The following is a 22638-nucleotide window of genomic DNA, read 5'->3' as shown; positions in this document are numbered from 1 at the left end:
CCCTAGATTGTTTCTAGGGCTCTCATAGTAAAAGAAACAGAGCTATGTTGGTAAAGATTAGAAATGGATACATACAGACCTTGGGATGTTTTTTGTAACATGTACTTTTCCACCCTTAGGGTGCCTAATAGGGAGACGATGCGTGAGAAGTTTATTGGTATTAAGGAGAGGGCACATGGCCTGTTGTTTTTATTCACCTTGTAAGTCAGGACCTGCTTAAATTGGATTCGTGCTACATGCTTGCAAAATTCCAATTCAAATTGTCTGCACTGTGCTATTGTCAGGGTTTTTTTGGCAGCAAGTTAATTTTAGCAATCAATATGTTATGTTATGCTACTGCACGCCTACATAAACAGGGAGATTAAGTGGTTTATTTTAAAATCTCAGGTTATTGCTTGGAAAAAGAAATATGTCTTCAAAAGCTAAATTTTGGCAAATGTTTTTCATTTTATTTTAATGAGCAAAGAAGGCGAGAACACTTATTGCTATTCACCATAAAGGTAAAGGTAAAGGTACCCCTGCCCATACGGGCCAGTCTTGACAGACTCTGGGGTTGTGCGCCCATCTCACTTAAGAGGCCAGGGGCCAGCGCTGTCTGGAGACACTTCCGGGTCACGTGGCCAGCGTGACATCGCTGCTCTGGCGAGCCAGAGCCGCACACGGAAACGCCGTTTACCTTCCCGCTGGTAAGCGGTCCCTATTTATCTACTTGCACCCGGAGGTGCTTTCGAACTGCTAGGTTGGCAGGCGCTGGGACCGAGCAGCGGGAGCGCACCCCGCCGCAGGGATTCGAACCGCCGACCTTTCGATCGGCAAGTCCTAGGCGCTGAGGCTTTAACCCACAGCGCCACCTGCGTCCCAGTTATTCACCATACTACTCTCTAATTGTTAGTTCCTTTATAAAAGAACAAACTATATACTTCAGTAACCTGTTCAGTTGCTGTGTGGTGTAGAAGTTGTCCAGTATATGTAATATGCATTCTTCAGACAATGGACTAGAGATTAAGCATTGAATCGAACTGTCATACTCAGAGTAGATGCACTGAAATCAATGGACTCAAGTTAGTAATGTTCATTGACTTCTATAGTTCTTTTCCTCCAAGGTTCCTCACCAACAGCCTAAGAGATCTCTAGTCCCTAGATTGGCTAGAGCTGTCATGTCAATGAGGCAGACTGCAGCAGAATCCTCTGATGGTGGTGCCCCTACAAGCAAGCAACCCCTGCCACCAAAGAAGCGAGGAGAAGCGGCAGCTTTTGGTGAGATCTTGTGTAACTGTTTCGAGATCTTGCTGCTGCCACTCTTGTCTTTACTTTTCCTGTGGTGGGGGGAGCACCTTGCCTGCCTCCAAAGATGCAAGGATGCAGGGAGAAGCACCTGCATCTTCCAGGTTCTAGCAAGATTTCACAGACCTCTTGCAATATGTTACTGGAACCCAGAAACCTCATGACCCCAGTAAGAAAGGCTTCTGCCGAGGAGCAAATGGAGGCACAACACCTTCCTGTTCTGCCTCAGTTTGTGAGACCAGCACTGTAAATCATTACTTCTCATAAATGTCTGAAATAATTGTGGATAACAGAGTTCTATAGCAAATCTCATTCGAAGATACTGCCATGCACTTAAATTTAAAGCAGATACCAAGGGACTTGTGTTTTATTAATGTGTCATCTGAGTAAGGGGGGGGGAGCACATTATGTTTAGAGGATAATGAACATGATTGCACTTTGCGCCAGGGTAATGAAGTGTAGTATGTTGCATCTTATTTAAATAAAAAATGCTTTCATTGCTAGGTGAGAACTTTGCTTGCTAGCCTGGTCCAAAAATAGGATAGGCCTTTCCTTTAGGTCTCAGTGCCTTAACACACAAACCTACCATGTTGTCTCCCAGTACAATAGCTCTTCACTGTTTCTCTCATTTAAAAGTCCTATAACCTTTATTTTTCACTCCCTTTGGCATCTTTTGTTCTTTTGGGGGGCTATGACAACTGTTAACATGTACATGATTACACATGAAACAGGTCTACTCCTTTGAAATACTCCTATCTCCGGTAAATCCCATGAGTTGGCAAGAGCTATTCAGCCTTTTTCGCACACAGTGATTTGCTGCTGGTGCATATTGTGCTGCCAGCAGCAGATCCTAACACAAGGGCAAAGCTCATAAAGGATCAATTTGGCACAGTTAAGCAACCTCGCTGCTTCAGAGCTTTCTGATTTGTTGTGAAACACTTACTTTGCAATCTCATCCAAATTTGTTGGCTGCTGATCAAGCTCTTACTGATTATATAGTGGTGCCAAACAGACCCCAGTTTAGTCATAGCTTTGAATAAAATCAAAGTGATACATCTTACCCCGACTGTCAAAGTACATATGCTTGTGACTTCATATACCCTTACAGAATTTCCAAGAGTAAGCAGGTTCATATATTAACTTTACTCAGTAATGTCATTCGTCTGGCATTAACACCACTTTTCAATAGCTTGGTGTTTTGTTTTGTATTTTACATGGTCTAGTAATATTGCAAGGCTTTGTTGCTTCGCTAGAATGTTGATGACTAGTAGCAGTTTCCAAAGCCTGCTGAATGAATGGATAGTGTAACGTCAGTGCTTGAATGACAAAAGAATGGATACTCAAATAGAAATGGTGCATAGTTTCCAAAATGATGGCAATTCATGTGGTTTCCTGGCTCTTACAACTTTGGAATGAATTATTTGCTGTTCAACTTTGTAAGAGGTGTGATACAAGAAACACATTTCAGCATTGAAATTATGAAATGCTCACATCCATTCATCTGTCAGTGAATTCAGTAGATTGCGAAATATTATTAAAAGGAGTCAAACTAGTACAAATGTTTTGAAAGATGATAGGTTTTCTGGTGTCAAAACATCTATTGAAAATAAATATGGCTTTAAAGGTTTAAGCAAACGCTTAATGAACTAGGTCTATTAAGAGATCCATTTAATTGGCAGGATTTAATAAAAGCTATTTTAAAATGAAAGTTATTTGGCAGCCAAATACTTCAATGTTGTCATCTACATACCTCAGTAAAAATAGTGATATTGATATGCAAGAAAAGTTTCATCTTGTAAGAGTTACTATTGAATTGTGCATGGGACCTAGTTAAGAAATGAAACCTTTTGCTAAATAGTTAATCAGGTCGAAGGCTTCAATGGCTCTGGCTGGATAAAAGGCTTTATTATTCAGTTTAACCAGTGGGAAATAATAACTTAAAAGGAAACATTTACTTTGGCCTAGAAACTGTTTCATACCCTCACAAGTGTCCCAATTTCCCAGAGACAGTCCGGAATTACAGAAGCCATCCCGGCTTTTGATTTGGTCCCAGAATGTCCCTATTTCCTCCACTAGTGCCACCATCACTGAACTCAGGGTGCTTGCCAGTGCTTGTCTGAAGTGATGACAATGGTGGCAGCGGGGAAACATCCCACTGCCTCTCCATGGCTGCCACTTCTGGCCTTCTCCCTTGAGCAGCTGCTGGAGAGTGGGCAAGGAGAGGAGACTCTGCAGCCACCGAGGTCTAGCCCTGTGTGAAGCACCAGGTTCTGAGGGGCAGGCAGATGGCTGAGCCTCCCTGGGCAGGAGGAAAGAGGGAGAGGAGCAGAATGCAAGGAGTCTTGATTGATATTTTTTCTAATGCTTTGTGTGTCCATTTCTAATTTTGCCCCTTTCTAAAAAGTATTGATTGGTGGGTGCTCTTCTTTATCTAAATCTGTGTGGGTGGGGCTGTGGTCTAAACCACTGAGCCTTGGGCTTGCTGATCAGAAGGTCGGCGGTTTGAATCCCCGTGACGGAGTGAGCTCCCGTTGCTTGGTCCCAGCTCCTGCCAACCTAGCAGTTTGAAATTACCAAAAAGTGCAAGTAGATAAATAGGTACCACTCTGGCAGGAAGGTAAATGGCGTTTTCGTGCGCTGCTCTGGTTTCGCCAGAAGCGGCTTGGTCATGCTAGCCACACGACCCACAAAAAACTGTCTGTGGACAAACATCGGCTCCCTCGGCCAGTAAAGTGAGATGAGCGCTGTAACCCCAGAGTCATTCGCAACTGGACTTAACTATCAGGGGTCCTTTTCCTTTACTTTTTTTTTTAACCAAAGAATAAAATAAAATAAAATTGGGATTTAGGGGTTTTCTCATGATAGTGAAGGCATGTATGCTCACCCTTCTTCAGAAAGGAAATGCTGCCCCCCTCTCGAAAATAGGGGCCCAGGAGGGGTGTGTGAGAAATGTCCCTATTTTCATCTGAGGAATGCTGTTTTCACTCTTCTTTTTAGTAGTATGGATAAAGTATGTCTATTTCAGTCAAGTACTGCTTTTAGTCAAGTACTTTCCTTTGGGGAAGGCAGCACAGTGATTAACTGCACTTTCATCGTAGCCAAGAAAATCCTCAGATTGGCCCACTTGAACTTAAGGTTTTGGCAGGCCATCAAGCCCAGCAGACTGGCCAGCCAGGGGAATGCCCAGATAGCCCAGCAGCAACATGATCTCTGACCGCCCAGGGATGGCAGCTAGGAGCTCCTGGCATCATTGTGACACCATGTGATTGCTAGGTCCTGCCCACATGTCAGATTTGCCCCATAAGTCTTATTCTGATAAGGATCTGGACCCATGAAATCAAAAAGGTTCACTGGCCCAGTACTAGGTATCTATCATGGCAGCAAAGTATCAGGAGTTCCATCTGCATAGCAGGGCTTCCACAAAATTCTACAGCCCCACCCCAACTGGCATATCATGAATAGGAGATTGCTCTCATAATGTGCAGAATATGTAACTTTATAATGCAGCTATTTATTCATTGTATAACAATATGTGTCAGAAGTTTGGTGACTTTATCTCGTGGCCAAGAATATGCTCAGTTCAGCCGGAGCTGCAGTCTTACCTTTTCCCATTTATGTCACTATTCATCCTGAATACGATGAACCAGAACAAAAATTGTGCTGACAAATCTACAGAGGTGTTTTAGTTAAATATGTTCTATCATGAACCACTGAGGTATTTTATGTTTATAGCAGATGACACTTAATAGCGACATACTGCAAGTTCAGCACTTGCATTCCCTTTGGCTCTAATATTAAAATCATATGACAAAATACCCTGGTGTATGCTTCAGATTACACAATATTTCTATTCAGGTTGCTGCACTACCTGTCTTGAAAAAATGGATTATGTGAATAGAGATTAGTCAGTGAATATTAGGTTGGTTGGTTGTTGAATGTTACCAAGGCAATATTCAAAGCTTGCAAACATTCTGGGTTATTTATGTCCAAACTTCTGCAATATAAGTCAGTCTCAGTCGCTTATGTGTGATCATGGAATAATAACACAGACCAACCTTTTGGGATTGTTGTAAGGAATACTGAGATAATGATATGGGTCACATGTCACTTTAATCTATAGTTAAGCTAAATGATGGTTTAAATGTGAACATGTAACATGCTGGTTCTTAGAGTTCAAATTGTGGATTGTTCATTCAAAAACAATGAGTGCTTCATTCTTGCACACTGCTGAAATTGTTGACAGCTGCTACAGTGCTGCCAGGAGCTATGCTGTTGTCTGTCATTTTGTTACATCTGCACCTAGGACTATAGTTTATTTCTTTCCAAACAAACCATGAGCTCAGGTTTGGACACAACACTTCAGCCAGACTGACAGGCTTAGCTTCTGGCACCATAGCAAGTACAGAGAGGAATGAAGTGCATGCTATTGCAGCAGCGTACAACAGCATACTTCCCGTCTGCATTCAAACCATGCTTTAGTTTAACTATTGTTTAAAGTGATGTGCAAACAAGGAGAATGTATGTAAAGTGTGTCCAATGTTGAGCACACTACATTGTAATTATTATGTATCATGGGATGAGTTTAACGCAGAGAAGACCGATTGGAATTAATGAAAATGGCTAAATTAAGGCTATTAATTTCAGTATCCTTCTTGTTAAATCCAGGGAATGTTTTCTCCGCTGTTTCTGTGTGCAGAGAGTTAAAAAGGATTTTTTGGTGGAGAAACAGGCTCTTTAAGAGGCAGAAAATAATCGTCCAAGTTACTCTGCTTGAGAATTAAATACCGTGAATCACTATCCATATCTGGACAAGTGGGTCTTTTTGCTCTTTTCATTTCTGGAATTCTACGTGTATCAGCCAAGCCGTACTTCTTGGGTCAATTGGTTGAGTTCCAAATCTACAGTCTCATCCAGTCCTGATTGATCTACAGCTACTTTGTGGGCAGCAAGGCAGTAGAGAGGAGGCTAAAAAGATAAAAGCAAAAACCAAAGAGGGCATTCTTTCAACGTAGCCTCTTTGGCCAACAGCAATTTTTCCTCTCCTTCAGTTTGTTTAAAATATAGGGGGTCAAAGGAATTAAAATGGATTTTTAAAGATTAAAAGGTTTTTAAGGTTAAAAGTCCTTAAAATAAGTTTTTTAAATGTGGAGATATAGCCAACAGGAAATCAGGGTGGTGGCTGCAAGGCTGTTAGGCTTCGTTAAAACTAATTTACGACTCTGACTTCACAAATTATATAGTGCAAATTCCTGAGGCTGTCGGAACACATAAAACAACCTTGCCTTTGATAAGAAGAATTTTAAAAAGAATAAAAGAGAGGGGAAGAAGCCAGCAAAGCAAACCCCCGTCATGTACCAGTAATTGAAAGAGAATTTGCGGAGCTCTGATATGCATGTCTTACCTTGGCGCCATCTTTCAGTGTGTCAGTAAAATTTCATTGAATGCATCCATGATCTTGATACTTTACAAAAGTTTCAAAGGCTTAGTTCCAAAGATGCAGCTATAGATATGTAGGTGGTTACTTGAAATAGAGGCGACATCATTTTGTAAACTGTAGACGTGAAGCAACTGCTGCTGTTGTCATAGCAATTTTACCATGCACTTGTAAGCCCTTCATGTGGTTCCATTTCAGGTGGCCATCTGAATGACCTGGAAAATTAATGCAGATTTGATTATGGAGTGGCACCTTGTCTAAGGACCACTTTTTTTTCCTTTCTCCACCTCTTCCCCCGCTTCACTGGAAAGGCACATAAGAAAAAGTCATTATGAGCTCTGTTTGGACATTATATCAGTATGTGAAAGTGTACTCCTAAGATATGAGCCCATGCACACAGCCCTAAAAAAAAAACAGGTGCCTCAATCACATGGAATGAACCCTCTGGGATCTTTCAAACCTTCTAATGAACACACACAGGTCAGGCACTCACTATCCTGTTTTTTCTACCCACCTTCCTTGCACACATCTGAAAAGACCTACTAAGTCAGTCCATTGTTAGGTCAGAAGGTGGGTGACTCACTGCTTGATCTGAGTGCCTTTTGAACATGTGACCTCCTTCTTGCAAAATATGTGGTCTGCAACTGAAATAGGGTTCTCCCCCCCCCCCAGCAATGGCAGCATTGGCTGTTTCTTCCACGCACTTGTACATGGAATGAAAAGGAGTTCCCACACATATAACCCCGATGGTACAATTGTTACACATTATGGTTCACATCCTGATTTCTGGTGCACTTAAACTGAATGTATGAATCAGCCATAATGCAAGGGTTGTAGTAGCCTGATTATGTGTTCCAAACCATTGCTAACAGTTGTTTGGTATTACTTCGTTTCCAGATTATACGACTTCACAAACCCCATTTCCAGAAATCTCCTGCTAATAAGAAAGGAAATTTGAGCTTGTTTTAATTCTGCTGGGCATTTCCTAATACATATTGGAATGGAGTGGAGCAGCAGCATCTCTGAAAGCAGACTTTCCCTGTTTCTCTTTTTTTGCCAAATTATTACAGCATTGGATGTACCTCTTGATCGTAAGTATTAACACCTTTTTAGTCCAAAGAATGGTGTTGCGTGCCTTTATATTGTTGTAGTGCAGGGCTTTCCAACATGGCACCTTCCAGATGTTGTTGGAATACAGTATCATCCCTGACTGTGGCCATGTCTGCAGCAATGATAACTGGAGGCTCAACAGCATATGGAAAGCATTACATTGGCCAGCTCTTTTACAGAGAAACAAACTGATAACCTAAATTCAGCTCATAAACAAGCAGCATGCTATTACCTTATGGAAAAAAACCGCATTTGTATGTATATTTCACACTCCTCACCTCCTTTAGCTGTGGATAGTTCCAAGGCAGCCATTCACAGTGTGATTTCCTTGTGAGAATTGAGTACTAGATGCTTAAAAGCAAACTAGGCATTAAGGTAACAGACTAGTCAAAAGCCCAGGACATTTGCATTTTGGACAGCAGCTTCACTTTTTATCTTTTATGCAAATGTTTTATTTGTTATGTCATAAAACTGTAAAATTATAAACACAAAGTTACGTTTTTTTCCTACAGCATGAGTACATTTACAATAAAGCTAAGCAGTATTGGTTTAGTCCTGCAATATTGAGGAAGGCTCTCATTTAAATTAATATATCTGGTAATGGAAATAGCATAGGTAATAACATGTCCATGTTATCGATGGAATAGCAAGTATATCCGGCCATTTCAGACCCAGGACAATTTTTTAACTCAAATGTGAATTTGGGACCCATTTCTTATTTATTTATTTTTAGTGTATATTTGGATGGTGGTAGTGTTCCGGTTGCAACTCACCTTGGATCAGGCTGCAAGTGGGTCCTGATCCCCCATCTGAAGACTAGTGGAATAGATGCTGTTTGTATTTTAAAAAGGCAGTCTTAAGTGCTTAGCTGCTCTTCCATCTGGACCTATGCACAAATTGATTTTTGCCCGCAGCATGAATGCAATGCATTCCATTAATTCCATTTCCCTACCTCCTCAGAACCTTAGTATCAATAGGGCATGTTCTTTATAGGTCAGAGGAACAGGCAGTGTTTGTACTTGAAAAGTCAACATTTGACAAGAGCCTCATACATTGGATTGTGTGAGATTCCATGCTGAATCTTGAAGCATTTACTGTTTGAGTAACAATTGTTGAAAATACCTTTAGTGTCAGTGATCTGTATATTTTCCTCAATACCTTCTCTTTCTAAGGTTTAACCTTTTCTTCTTACTAACAAATAATTTTCTTTAATTCATGATTACAATTCACCTGCTGAATCTGATGCGGGGGGAAAAAAAGCAAAACTCCTTGAAGAATGTAAGTTTTCTGCCCACTAACCTAGACAATAAAGTTTACACTGTGTGTGTGTGTGTATTAATATTTTTTTAATGAGTGTGGAATCCAAGTGACATGATTTTTGTATGTGGTGTTGTTTGCTGTTATTAATGTTGTCGTGTATAGATGATTGATGGAAAGCAGCATTGTGGAAATTATAGCCGGTAGCAACTTTGGAATGGGTTTCTTTTAAATTTTCAAATATTTATTTTTGGTGCCCAAAAGGATATGTGTTTTTGTTTTCAAAAAGGTGCAATGCCACCTTTCCCTTTCGATGATGCCCCATGTTTCAGGAGTTACACTGATTGTGTCAGCTTCTGCTTGTAATCTGACCTAATCAGTTTCACCATTTAGTTAGGACTAGGAGAAGTGACTGCAGTTAGAAAAATGGAACCAAGAGAAATGTTCCTGTTTGCATTGCACCTCTTCTTCATTTCATGGCTATTAAGTTGAGTCAACATTAAGCATAAAGCTGTTCCTATAGTTCCAGGTAAATCATCTATACACAGCCTGTGTGTTTGCTCATGTTTTCTCTTGCTGTTAGATTTACAAGCATGCACGACTAGAATTTGGTTCCTCCCAAACTCCATAGACATGGTTTCCCACAAGAATGCATTACATCACAATTCCTTTTTAAGAACAGCCTTTGTGATGTAGTTCACCCATCACTTGAAACTATTGTTTCAACAGCCTGTGGTGCACCCCTGTTCAGCATATCATAAATGAAACAAGCCAGAGAATATCTTGCCATTATGTGCAAACCATTGTTTCTGATTTGTTTGTCTCCTAACATACCACGAAGATAAGTCAAGGACAAAGCTTGGATTATTGTTGTTTGTTAGGACAGAGTCAAACCCAGGAGTGCCATTTCACATATCAATGACAGACTAGCTTCTGGTTCATTTTCCCCTCAGCTCATAATGTAAAGAAGCAGGGTTTCATCCCATTTTCATCACAATCGATGCTGTTTCCATTTCACTACAGTTCGGCTTCTGCTAAAATCTACATTATTCATCTCATTTTCTGGTGTTGGCTGAAACAAACGCTAATTATGTAATAAAGTATGTAATTAACTTCAGTGCATTCCAGTGAAAATCAAACATGAAAAACAGCACAAAATTTGCTTAATTATTTATGTAAAATTCAGACTAAAAAAAAAAAAAAGTTACCAAATGCCACTCGTATTCCCTTGCATGATTTCTATTCCTGACTTCAATTTAATATGCAAATTGTGGCAGTTTCCACTTCTGTTTCTGACAAAATTTCCTACTATCCCTACCTAATATCCCTAAAAGAAGGAGGGGGAGAACCATAGAGACTTTTGATGCTCAGCCACATTAAACCATAATTTTATTTAAGCTGTAGTTCAATGTGATGCATGACTGGGCCCTTGTTCAGTAATATTAATACTTTACTACTACTACTACTACTAGGGACGCGGGTGGCGCTGTGGGTTAAAGCCTCAGCGCCTAGGGCTTGCCGATCGAAAGGTCGGCGGTTCGAATCCCCGCAGCGGGGTGCGCTTCCGCTGCTCGGTCCCAGCACCTGCCAACCTAGCAGTTCGAAAGCACCTCCGGGTGCAAGTAGATAAATAGGGACCGCTTACTGGTGGGAAGGTAAACGGCGTTTCCGTGTGTGGCTCTGGCTCGCCAGAGCAGCAATGTCACGCTGGCCACGTGACCCGGAAGTGTCTCCGGACAGCGCTGGTCCCTGGCCTCTTGAGTGAGATGGGCGCACAACCCCAGAGTCTGTCAAGACTGGCCCGTACAGGCAGGGGTACCTTTACCTTTACCTTACTACTACTACTACTACTACTACTATTTATGCCACCCATCTGACTAGGTTACCTCAGCCACTCTGGGTGGCTTCCAGCAAATTAAAATACAATATGATATCAAGCATTAAAAACTTCCCTGAGCAGGGCTGCCTTTAAATGTCTTCTGAAAGTCCAATAGTTGTTTATCTCCTTGACATCTTATGGGCATCCCACAGTGTGGGAGTGACTGCTGAGAAATTCAGGACCCATATGACTACCCCCCTTCTCCATTCTTACTCTGCTGCAAATTTAGAACTGCTAAGCCAGGTGGTTGGTCAAAACTTTGCATTTTTACTTTAGAAATGAATTGCAGTGCAGGTGAATTTTAAGCAAAGATCAGATCCCCACTGCATGACCAGAACTGGCGGGGCAGGTTTGTTTGACCTAGATGTGTTCATAGTACTTTTAGTATTATCTTCAGCAATGAGATGTCTAGTATATCTTATCACACACTTTTATAATGTGCCATATATTGTGTTATATAAATATGGTACTGCTAACGATGTAGAAAGGAAAGATTAGGACAGCCACCTACAGATGCTCAGAAAGAGTTCACTTACTAGAAATAACTTATCAACCTAATTTCTTTCTGCAATAAGAGAAAGAGAGAGAAAAGATCTCTACAGAAATTGTCACATTAGCACACACACTCACTCATACACATGTAGAATCTGGTATCTTGGCGATCATTTCATGGTAACAGTATCAAAAACAGCTACTTGATAATCTCTGTAAGCAGGTGCAGATGCTTATGTACACACAGTAGGGCTTTCCTTTGGTAATGAGAAAGCCAGTTGTGATCTAAGAGTTCTCAGACTATTAAAAATGCTAGTCTTCTTGGTGCTACGTGAAACTATTTTCACTCTCATTAATTTGCACACCAGTCTAATGAAACAGAAATAGCCGCTTGTGATTTAAGAACAAATTGGCATCGAGTCCTGTTAGTTATTTAACAGGATTTATATAGTACCGGTTAATCATCAAACCCCCTAGGCAGTTTACATAAAATATACATTAAAATATGCAGAAAATCAGATTTTAGATTCGCCTAATTAAAATACAAAATCAGCAGATTTGAAATATACGTTGTAAATGCATATTAAAACACATATCAAAAGCCAAATACGTGTCCTTTGCTGAGAAGGTCAAATGGTAGAAGGAACCCAATCTAGCACTTGGCAATGCAATGTGTTCTTGCATTGGCACACTGGTGAAAGCTCATCTGGCCAGCTAGAATACAGTGACAACTTGTACTGTACATACTTAGGCTTTTTCCCCCTCCAAAAAGTATTGCAAATGAGACCAGTGGATACAAGCTGGATCTTCCCTACATGAATTAATTATACAGTTGTAGAACATACAAAGAGGGCTTTAGTGATGGTCTGGTAAGGCAGAGGTTTTCAACCTTTCTGTGTTCATGGCTCCCTTGACCAACTACATTCTTTCTGTGACACCCCTGTGGGGCTCAAGAGCCCAGTTATGTCATCCCATGACTGCAGAGCTGGCAGCCTCTCACCCTTTTTCAAACACCCTGCCCCTGGTCTCTGAGCTGTCCCCACTCCACCCCAAAGAGAGCTGTCTCCTCACACTGCCCCGCAGGGGCCTGGGCAGCACCCCCTGGCCAGCTCCAGAGGCACCATTCGCCCGGGGAGCTTGTAGCCAGGGCTGCTGCAACAAACAGCTGTGCAAGCCTTTGGGAGGCAGAGACTCAAGAGCTCATCAGAGGAGGGAGGGGGGAAAGAGGGATGGAGGCCAGTGCTGTCTGCGGCACCCCTGACCATCATTCAAGGCACCCCAGGGTGCCATGGTACACTGGCAAAATGATGATCATATGCAACTGCCTATAATAAGAAATGTCAGAGATTTTGTTTTATAAACCTAAACTGTAGTCATAGAGGCATGCAACAGTACCATTCGCCATTAATCTCATGTGAATTTAGTCTCCTGAAGATTTGTACAGGATTGCAGCACACTAGATGTTTGTGGTTAACAGCACTATTTCTGTGATTTGCTTCTTTTTAAACTTTTTTTTTAATGAAAGTGGTTTTGTGCTTCTTTTAGAAGATATAATTGAATATTTCCTTTTACTTTTTAATTATATTTCATAAAAAGTACCACAGCCTCCGACAATAACACAACAGTCTCCAAAAGACTATATTGTTGATCCAAGGGAGAATATTGTAATACAGTGTGAAGCAAAAGGAAAGCCACCCCCTAGGTAAGTACTGGTTTTGTTGTCTTAATTTTGTATACATCCAATTTTTTTAAAAAAAAACTTAATCTCAGCAAGATAGATAATGCTATGCCTGTGATTATTATTATATGACTTTGCAAAATAGCCTATCACATACATAGTTCTATCATTAAAAAATGCAAAGAGCATTTGTGAGGTGCCAAAGTGCTAATTGTGCGATTGTTCTTGTATGTGGAGCACTTCCAGATGTGGTCCCAATCGCAGTGCCTCCTTTCCCTGGCCTAATACTATGTGAAGTGTGACAGAACAAATGCAAGCAGACAATGATCTGGATAAAAAAATTGGTCACAACTTTATTGATTACAAGTGTAGGTAGAACTTTGGCTCAGGCATTGGGTGTATATGGATTCCAGCCTCCTGCTGGAGGGATGGAACTGCTGCAGGGACAAGCCAGTATCATAGCCACTCTAAGATGTTGATCTACTGAGTTGGCCATCCCAAGGCTGCTGCTGGAAACTCTATGGCCCATTTGCCCTATGCTTGGCTTCTGGAGAGGAATTTCCACCGTGAACCCTCTAATGGGGTACCCTGCCTATGCCACTGATAGAGTATTGTGTGATGCACCACTTCACCCAGCATCTGAAGAGTAGGATTCCACCCTTGCCTCGGACAGGGCAACAGCCAATGCCTGGCCAGCCAGCAAGGCACCACCCTCCATGGGGGGGGGGCGGGTCCATGATTGGTCTATTCCAGTGGTGTCCAAACTTTTTTCAAAGAGAGCCAGATTTGATGACGTGAAGGGCTGTGAGGGCCGACCGAAGGGCTGCCCAAAGTTGTTTTTAGGACTGAAGTTGTTGAGCTCTTTGGGGGGGGGGATTTTCCCCAGAAAATAAACTGCCACAGGGGCTGGATTAAACCGATTTGTGGGCCAGATTAGGCCCTTGAAACGGACTTTGGACATGCCTGGTCTATTCAAGTATGTCCTACCTAGAGGATGACACCTCCCCCATACTGCTGTCAAAGGGGAATTCACTCAGAAGAGGCCAGCGAGCAAGCATGGCCTGATTGCTGGGGACGAAGGCGGAGTGCGAAGGGGCTGTGTCATGGGACTGCCAGAGAATGCCGGGGAAGAGGAGGAACATTCAGAAGGAGGTGGACAGGAAGTGATGGATGGGGAAGGGGGAGAGAGCCAGGAGGCAGAAAGGCTCTCCGATGCTGAAGCAGAGCCCCAGCACTGCACAGGAAGTTCTGGCACCGATGGTGAGGCAGTGCCTATTCCGTCTGCCCAGGAGAGGAGAGAGTTAAAGAGGAGGGGGGAGAGGCATCACATGAAACTTCCCCGCCTTTTCTGTTGGAGCCGGCGAAAGCCACTCCCAGAATCTGAACTGAACGATTCAGACACATGACTGTAATGTGCTGCCTGTACATATGTAAAATAAAGAACTGTATATATCCCTGAGTGAGTGAGCAGAGGTGCTTATTGTGAAGAGCATAGGCCATCACAGGCTGAGACCATTGCCCCCATGGATGCAGTGAGCGGCCATTGAAGTTGCCCCAAAGGCCTCATCAAGCTTGGAAGTTTTCAGAATATATCTCCATGAGGAGCAGTGAGTGGCCACCAGAAGGAAATACAGCCAAAATGCTGCCTTCTGCGGTATGGGGTAAGGACTTGATCCTGGCCTCAGCAGAGAACTCAGTATATTTTAGCATGCTGACTATACAACAGCAAGGCTTGGTGAAAGCATTCCCATTATTTTTGTCAGATGTATACTGTCATACTGTCAGATGTGATAGTATGAGATTTAGTAGACCTGCTGTAGACAGAAGATGATGAACTTTCTAAAAAGGTGGCACTAGCTATTTATGCAACTTGAAGAAACACAAGTTTACAAATAGCATCTTTACACATATACCGTATTAGTAAACTTTTACTCTTAAACAGGGACTCTTAAAGGGACGCAGGTGGCGCTGTGGGTTAAAGCCTCAGTGCCTAGGACGTGCCGATCGAAAGGTCGGCGGTTCGAATCCCTGCGGCGGGGTGCGCTCCCGCTGCTCGGTCCCAGCGCCTGCCAACCTAGCAGTTCGAAAGCACCTCCGGGTGCAAGTAGATAAATAGGGACCGCTTTCCAGCGGGAAGGTAAACGGCGTTTCCGTGTGCGGCTCTGGCTCTGGCTCTGGCCAGAGCAGCGATGTCACGCTGGCCACGTGACCCGGAAGTGTCTCCGGACAGCGCTGGCCCCTGGCCTCTTAAGTGAGATGGGCGCACAACCCCAGAGTCTGTCAAGACTGGCCCGTACGGGCAGGGGTACCTTTACCTTTACCTTACTCTTAAACAGAGGCTAGGAAAAGCTTATAGAACATAACTGTGATCCAGATATCCATTGGGCATAGGGTTTTGGAAGTCTGTGGAGGTCTGTGGACATAGTGTTATTGCAGGTAATGAAAATTCCTACAACACTTTTGGGGCAACACTTTGTCTGGAATAGGTGTCTCACTTGTTTATTTTTCACATTTTCTAGTTGGATATTTATTAACATTGTCAACATTTTGTTTCACCGAAAGTACACATTATACACTGAAGATTATACATTATCTGATAGCAAATGTCCCCCCTCCCAATAACTAACTTCTTCAACTTTCCACCCCAATTGATAGCTTCTCATGGACACGCAATGGAACTCATTTTGACATCGATAAAGATGTACGGGTAAGAATGAAGCCTCACTCAGGAACCCTTATAATAAATATTATTAATGACGAAAATGGAGGAAAGGCAGAAACGTATGAAGGAGTTTATCAGTGCACAGCAAGAAATGAACTTGGAGCAGCAATTTCCAATAATATTGTTATACGGTCATCTAGTAAGTTGAATATTAGAAATTTCTTAAACTTGAAGCTCTTACTACTTGTTGTCAGCATATTTATTTACTTAATTTTCTTTCTCTGGAACCCTTATAATAAATATTACATTATTTTCTTTCTTCTTTTCTTAAAAAAGACATCTTTTTAATCATCAAAACAATCTTATTAGAAGGTAATGATATTTGATATTATAGTTTAGCACTGTACTGCATGAAAAACTACCCATCTTCTCCGAAGTTTTTCTTAGTAAGTTAAGCACGCAAGATTTCCCTTCTTTTTCCAGTATGTTTAGAACTGGGTATTGTATAAAGCATCACAATTAGAACAAAATATTTTATACTTATTATATGTATTTAACAATTACATATTGCTGAAATATACGTTTTTAAAAATGAGACCAAAGAGGTTGGAATATAGATCAGTGAAGTAGTCTCATTAGAGTTTTTGTTTCCTTAAGCAGTCATGTTTTCATTTCAGATATATTCTTTTAAGAGTTTAGGATGAGGTGGTAAACAGATGATCCTAAATCATTTCACTCTAGCATGGCAGGAAATACCTTAAAATGCTGCATAACGACATATGATTCACTTTACATGTACTAAAGTAGCATTGAAATCAATAAAAAGTAAGGATGTATAACTGTGCTGAAGATGGCATACTTAATTTGCTCTACCATTCATCTATATTTTTGTAACTACCTACTCCTGTAATGTGTAATTAGGAGTCCATTATCCTCGTGTTTAATTGCTTTGCTTTCCTACGATACCCAGCATTACATAGTCTGAGAACTTCCTATGCACATTTCAGGAAAGTGCAAGTTTCTCTTCCTATTGCTGAACATTTGAAGATTAATTTTTCCCCTTGAAATAGCTAAATCACACCATAAAGTTCCTTACAACTTTCCCCCTAAGAATACTGTAAAAAAGATGTTCATGCAAAATTTGTAAATTTCATGTGATTTTGGGTTCATATCTTATGCAGCTTTGTTTTCTCTCGCTTCTTGAAATTCCTATTTTGTTTTCACTGCCCAGGCCATGTGACATTGATTTCCTCCCTTTTCTGCAGGATCTCCTTTATGGACCAAAGAAAAACTAGTTCCCAAAACAGTAGTTGAAGGTCAATATGCAATACTTCCCTGCAGGCCACCTATTGGATTACCACCACCTATAATATTTTGGATGGATAACTGTAAGTTTATTTTAAAATACATAAATATCTCTCACACTAAATTATTTCAGTAATTCCATCTGTGCTGCAATTAGAACACCTTCATGTGGCAAGGGGGACAAATTCATCATACTGTACACATGACGCAGGTGGCGCTGTGGGTTAAACCACAGAGCCTAGGACTTGCCGATCAGAAGGTTGGCGGTTCGAATACCTGCGATGGGGTGAGCTCCCGTTGTTCAGTCCCTGCTCCTGCCAACCTAGCAGTTCGAAAGCACGTCAAAGTGCAAGTAGATAAATAGGTACCGCTCCTGCGGGAAGGTAAACGGCATTTCTGTGCGCTGCTCTAGTTCGCCAGAAGCGGCTTAGTCATGCTGGTCACATGACCCGGAAGCTGTCTGCGGACAAATGCCAGCTCCCTCGGCCAATAAAGCGAGATGAGCGCCGCAACCCCAGAGTCGGTCACGACTGGACGTAATGGTCAGGGGTCCCTTTAGCTTTATACATGACTTGCAATCCCATGTTAACAGGAAAGTGTTTCATGTTTGTAAGTTAGCTCTTTATAATGGGACCTGGGTGTGTTTGCTACATTTCTGTATTACATCATAATGCTACTCAAGCTGCAGTTTTCTGCGTGTGATGTTATATGTCAGGCCCACTGTCTTTTTAAAGCAAGGTAGTTGGTTTGAATCAGCATGACATATAGGTTGGCCTGTAATACTGTTGCAAATTATTACATAGTGTTCATGCATGGTCATTGTGTGCCATTTTCCCCATCACTTTGATGGGACAGTAAGTAAAGTTGCACAACCATTGTGAACAGCCTGTCTAGATGACCCACATTTTGATAATCATCCTCAATATCTCTGAGACATGCTTTTTCTACAAGTAATGAGAGGCCAAAACAGGGGAGGGCTGGGCTGATACAAAGATGGACCTTGCAAAGCAGTAGGAAGAGAGTAGAAATGACTATAGTAAGTAAATACACGTTGAATAGTCTCTTGAACTATGGCTGGGACTATACCTACTGTTGTGATCTGGACCGGGGGGGAAGAACATGGCAGTCCTACTTTTAAGACAAGAAAAAGCCATTTCACATTGATTTATCTGGTTTCATGACCTCGTTTGGAGACAATATCCACAGTGGAGTGGATATTAGTTGAGGTGAATTTGCTCTACCTCCTTACCCAAAGGAGACTCTGAAAGCGATTTCCCAAAAGTAGATGGGCAAGGTAATCAATCATGGGTGATGCCTTCCCTTTTCTGGCCTATTTCACACTACATAATGTTTGCTTGCTCATTTATTTTGTGACTCTGCTGATTGGCAATATTTCCATTTCCCTGTTGGATGAATCTGGTCTCATTGTTATTTGCTTGCGTAACTGGAAGAATCAGATGTGATTGGCATGAGTTCTCTTATTTGCTTAATCTAGTCTATCTGGCAGTGGCTTGTTTTAAACAAGTACACAATCTGGTTTGACTGGCAATTGTTTACTGTTGAATTTGGTCACTTTGCTCTCACTGGAGTTTAGTGCAGGCAGGTAAGAAAATTAGGATATAATCCTATGCCACCCTGAGGCATTATTAGGGTTGTGGGCACCTGGGAGTCATCGCTTATAGCTGTAAGCTTGCAAAAGATGGGCAGGGATGGGCAGGTACACTTGGGTAAACATTCTACCATGGGGACATAGTGTACATGCCCAGTCCTTATACCCTAAGGCTCATCTAGTATGAGGAGCAGAAATATACCCAGTTGTTGGCTTGGAAGCCACTGGGTACAGCAGCTGATTTGCACAGGGGATAAGAGGGGCGCTCCCCTCTATATAATAAATAAACTCACCTGCCCTCACTTATTAATTCACTCTTGATTTGGAGATCTTCTTACATTGCAATAAATATAATTGTTCCACCAATATGCTGGTTCTCACATTTTTCTCAGGGGCGTAGGAGAATGGCATTTCTTTATTAGTTATCTCACACATGGAAACTGACTGGTTTTTCTCCCACAGGGGCCCATCCACCAGTTTTAAACCATTTTAAAGGGCTTCTAAATTCATTTCAGTATGCAATTCAGAGTGCTGATTTTAATCTTTAAAGCCCTCTATGAATTGGGACCCAGGCATTAGAAAGGCAGGTTCATTTGAACCTGTCTAAACACTAGAATCTTTGTCAGAGGCACCAAGGCAGGCAGCAAGAGGAGAATGTCTACTTCACGTACCTAAAGTAGCCCTTCATTGTTTAATGACACAATTTCTTTTCTTTTCTTCCCTGCAGCTTTTCAAAAGCTGCCTCAAAATAATAGAGTTTCCCAGAGTCTAAATGGAGACCTTTATTTTTCTAATGTAAAGCCAGAAGATAGCCGTGACGATTACATATGCTATGCGAGATTTAACCACACTCAAACTATACAACAGAAGCAACCCATTTCTTTAAAAGTTGAACCAGGTAGGTGTGAATTTTGTAAGCTGTTTTATAGCTACATTACATTTGACAGAAGTATATGTTATGTAAGTGTATAACAAACTTTTCTTGCTGGAATGTACCTTTCTTAGAACACGTGGTTTAAATTAATACACCTTCCAAACATTAAAAATGACTTCCAGTATATATTTACTAGAGCTTTGTAAAATTATGTGGTGCAATAAAAATATGTACTGTTAAGTACCTAGGGTGCCTAAACTGCATTGACGTCAATACTAGTTTAGACAATCTGTTTGCTGGAATACAACCTAAGTTTGAAAACAGCCTGGTAACAAGATTCTTCTGTATGACAGTTACCAAATATTTTCTATCTTATGCAAAAGCAATTGCAGACCTGGATATTACAATGAAATAAATGTTTATTTCTGTTCGAATTGATCAGCTTCAGTAGATAGATAGATTAACTTCTAAAGCCCATATTTACTGCTTCCTGGTTGCATTCTTCATGATATTCTATTTATTTCAGTGGATTCATTGAATGAAACTATAACTGCTAATATGAGTGACTCTGATTTTTATGGTGGTGAGTTTTAGAGATCCACTCCTGCATTACTCCTTTCATTGTAGAATTTAGTTAACTAACCACTCCATGGCTGCTTAACTTTACTGCCCTTACAATTCTAATATCTATATCTACTGGTGACCATAAAAGTAAATTGCACAGGATGAGTGCTCTAATTGATTATAAATTATTTAGAAGTAATGGCAGAATATTTGCATGCAAACATGTTTTTTTCCCCCCTTTTGGCAAATGAATCAATATAGCAGGCTTGTTAATGTTCATGCACTCTATAACTTTCCCCTTTATGTTAGCTGATAATTCGCTATCACCGAGACCAGTAAGTAGCACACACCATATACTAAGGAAAAAGCCATAAACAATTAACTGTTGCTCATTCTGCTTAATATCTCACTGAATATGCAGTTTAAGTGCTAACCACTTAATACATCTGTGTTAGAAAGAATACATGTCTAGCATGTTTGAAGCATCCATGCCCTAATGTGCATTTGCTATTTTTTTTTCTTTTATTTTCAATCCTTCACAGAGGTAGCAATCTTATCAACTATAAACATGGCTTTATGGTTATGGATTTAACCACACTGTTGAATTTCTCAAGGATGCATATACGATCCACTTCACACAAACTTTCCAAGGGCTAATGGAATATATTAGAGGGACTCAGTCCATCAGCATAATATAATTCTAGTGGCTGATGTATTTCCCTTTTTTATTCTCACTTAAGCAAGTGAAGTACCACCATCTCCTACCATTGCTCAGATTCAAGGCAGGCAGCAGCAGCCCTTTTTCCCTAAGTGCCACAACCTCCCCACCCACCCCAGTAGAAGCCGAGAGCAAATCAATTGGAGCTATATCCAAACCAAAGTAAGCATTAGCAAAATAAGTGCCTACATCTATGCAGTGACAGGGTCATCTGTATTGCTGCTGTTTGTCTCTTGGATGTGAGAACCTCCCAGATCCAAGATGAGCTGAAGAGTGCACCACGTTGCATCCTGCTTCCATGGAGTGCAAAGGAGGGGGGTGGCAAAAGAGCTGCATGTTTGAGCATGCTACCCTTCAAGGACAATTTAGTCCTAGAGAGAGCGCTGCACAGCAGACCAGTCATACTGTGATGTATTTAAAGGTCAGGAAAATGTAATTGGTACATGCTAGTAGGTAACTGGCTGATGGACTTTGTCCTTCATTTTTTCATAAAATAAGAATTAATTCAAATATTTTTGCTTTGTATCCTATTTGCAAATTATGTGAAAGCATATGGAGATAGAAGTGGCTCCTTGTGCACTTGAGGATTTCCCCATTATAAGAGTGGAAATTCAATGCATGCACCTCTTTTAAGCACACAGAGTTCCACTGAAGAGAATAGGGAATAGTCAGTGTACACATGAGAGAACTTGGTGATCTGGACTAAAAGCTATGCTTTTAAAGTTAGTGACTTACTTCTTATTCTATGATCTCGCTGTCTTCCTGGACCTGTCTACACTACAAACTTAAAACACTTTATAGTCATTTTCTGTTCCCAGGGAATGGTGAGGGTCATAGTTCTGTGATATAGGTAGGTGCAGGTGTGTATGAAAAGGTTGGGGAGGAGAAATGGTATCCTGGGGATATCTAAGATAATTTTCAACACTGGACCAAACTGCAGTTTCACCAAGATCTTTTGGGAATGCCAAAGCAGTTAAAAGTTGCCTAAAAACATTTTAATTTGTAATGACGATATACCCTGATTCCACTCCTGTTTACTTATAACCTTTTGGAGTCCCATTGAATGTAAGCCAGCTATTGCTCATATCTACACAGATGAATGTTAACTAATTTCCCAGAAGAATTTCAAACAGAAATGGTAATAAAAAGGATAGAATTCACAAGATAAGCTTCTAAGCCAACAGAAAAGATTTCAGTCGAAAACCTTTATCATTTACTTCCATCATTTCAAGTGAAAAACTCTGATCACTTACAGTAGCTCTTCACAGCACTATTATTTATTTAAGAATTTGCTATTTCACCAACAATGATGTTCCCAGAGAAACTTACGTTATTCTTTAGTGTCAAAAAAATAAAGCACTAATTTATTTGGTGGGTGGATTTCTTTCAAAAGATTTTAGTTACTAAGTGAAATGCTTACCCCTTACAGGAATTTTCCAAATTTTAAGGTAGAGTTTTGCAAAGTAGTTAAACGAGGCTGAGCAAGAAGGGTTAAAAACTCCCAGTTTTTATGAATTACAGTATTGACAGTCAGTATTAGATACAGCATGCATTTATGGAAAGGATTAGTTTTACTGTAGCCTTGAAATTACATTCAAATTATTAATACTTCTAAATACATTTTTCTTTTCTTTTAGACAGGTTATCTCCTGAAAGGCGCCCAACTCTTCTGCTACCCACTGGAAGTACAAGTAGCAAAACAGAGCTAAGAGGAAACACCCTTTTGCTGGAGTGCATTGCAGAAGGATTGTGAGTTGACATTTGAAACATGC

The 22638-nt window shown here is 41.0% G+C and overlaps 1 protein-coding gene across 16 annotated transcripts in view; it reads left to right on the top strand.

Moving 5' to 3' along the window:
• Positions 1-22638, top strand: part of NRCAM (neuronal cell adhesion molecule) — a 132068-nt gene that overhangs the window by 51868 nt on the left and 57562 nt on the right. For 12 of the 16 annotated variants that reach the window (XR_013843188.1, XM_079994075.1, XM_079994083.1 and 9 more), the window contains exons 3-9: positions 7616-7809; positions 13053-13158; positions 15790-15995; positions 17062-17184; positions 19438-19608; positions 20111-20167; positions 22504-22615. Coding sequence is in view for 15 of the 16 variants with exons in the window: in XM_079994075.1 (XP_079850201.1) it covers positions 7719-7809; positions 13053-13158; positions 15790-15995; positions 17062-17184; positions 19438-19608; positions 20111-20167; positions 22504-22615 (866 nt within the window). In the remaining variant the exon portion in view is untranslated. The remainder of the gene's footprint in view (positions 1-7615; positions 7810-13052; positions 13159-15789; positions 15996-17061; positions 17185-19437; positions 19609-20110; positions 20168-22503; positions 22616-22638) is intronic. The other 4 variants (XM_079994076.1, XM_079994079.1, XM_079994078.1 and 1 more) reach the window with 1 other exon arrangement.

This window comes from Podarcis cretensis, assembly GCF_951804945.1.
Source record: "Podarcis cretensis genome assembly, chromosome: 10".
In the NCBI taxonomy this organism is placed as follows: domain Eukaryota; kingdom Metazoa; phylum Chordata; class Lepidosauria; order Squamata; family Lacertidae; genus Podarcis; species Podarcis cretensis.
Note: the sequence above shows the minus strand (reverse complement) of the source record. Positions and strands in the feature narration are given on the sequence as shown.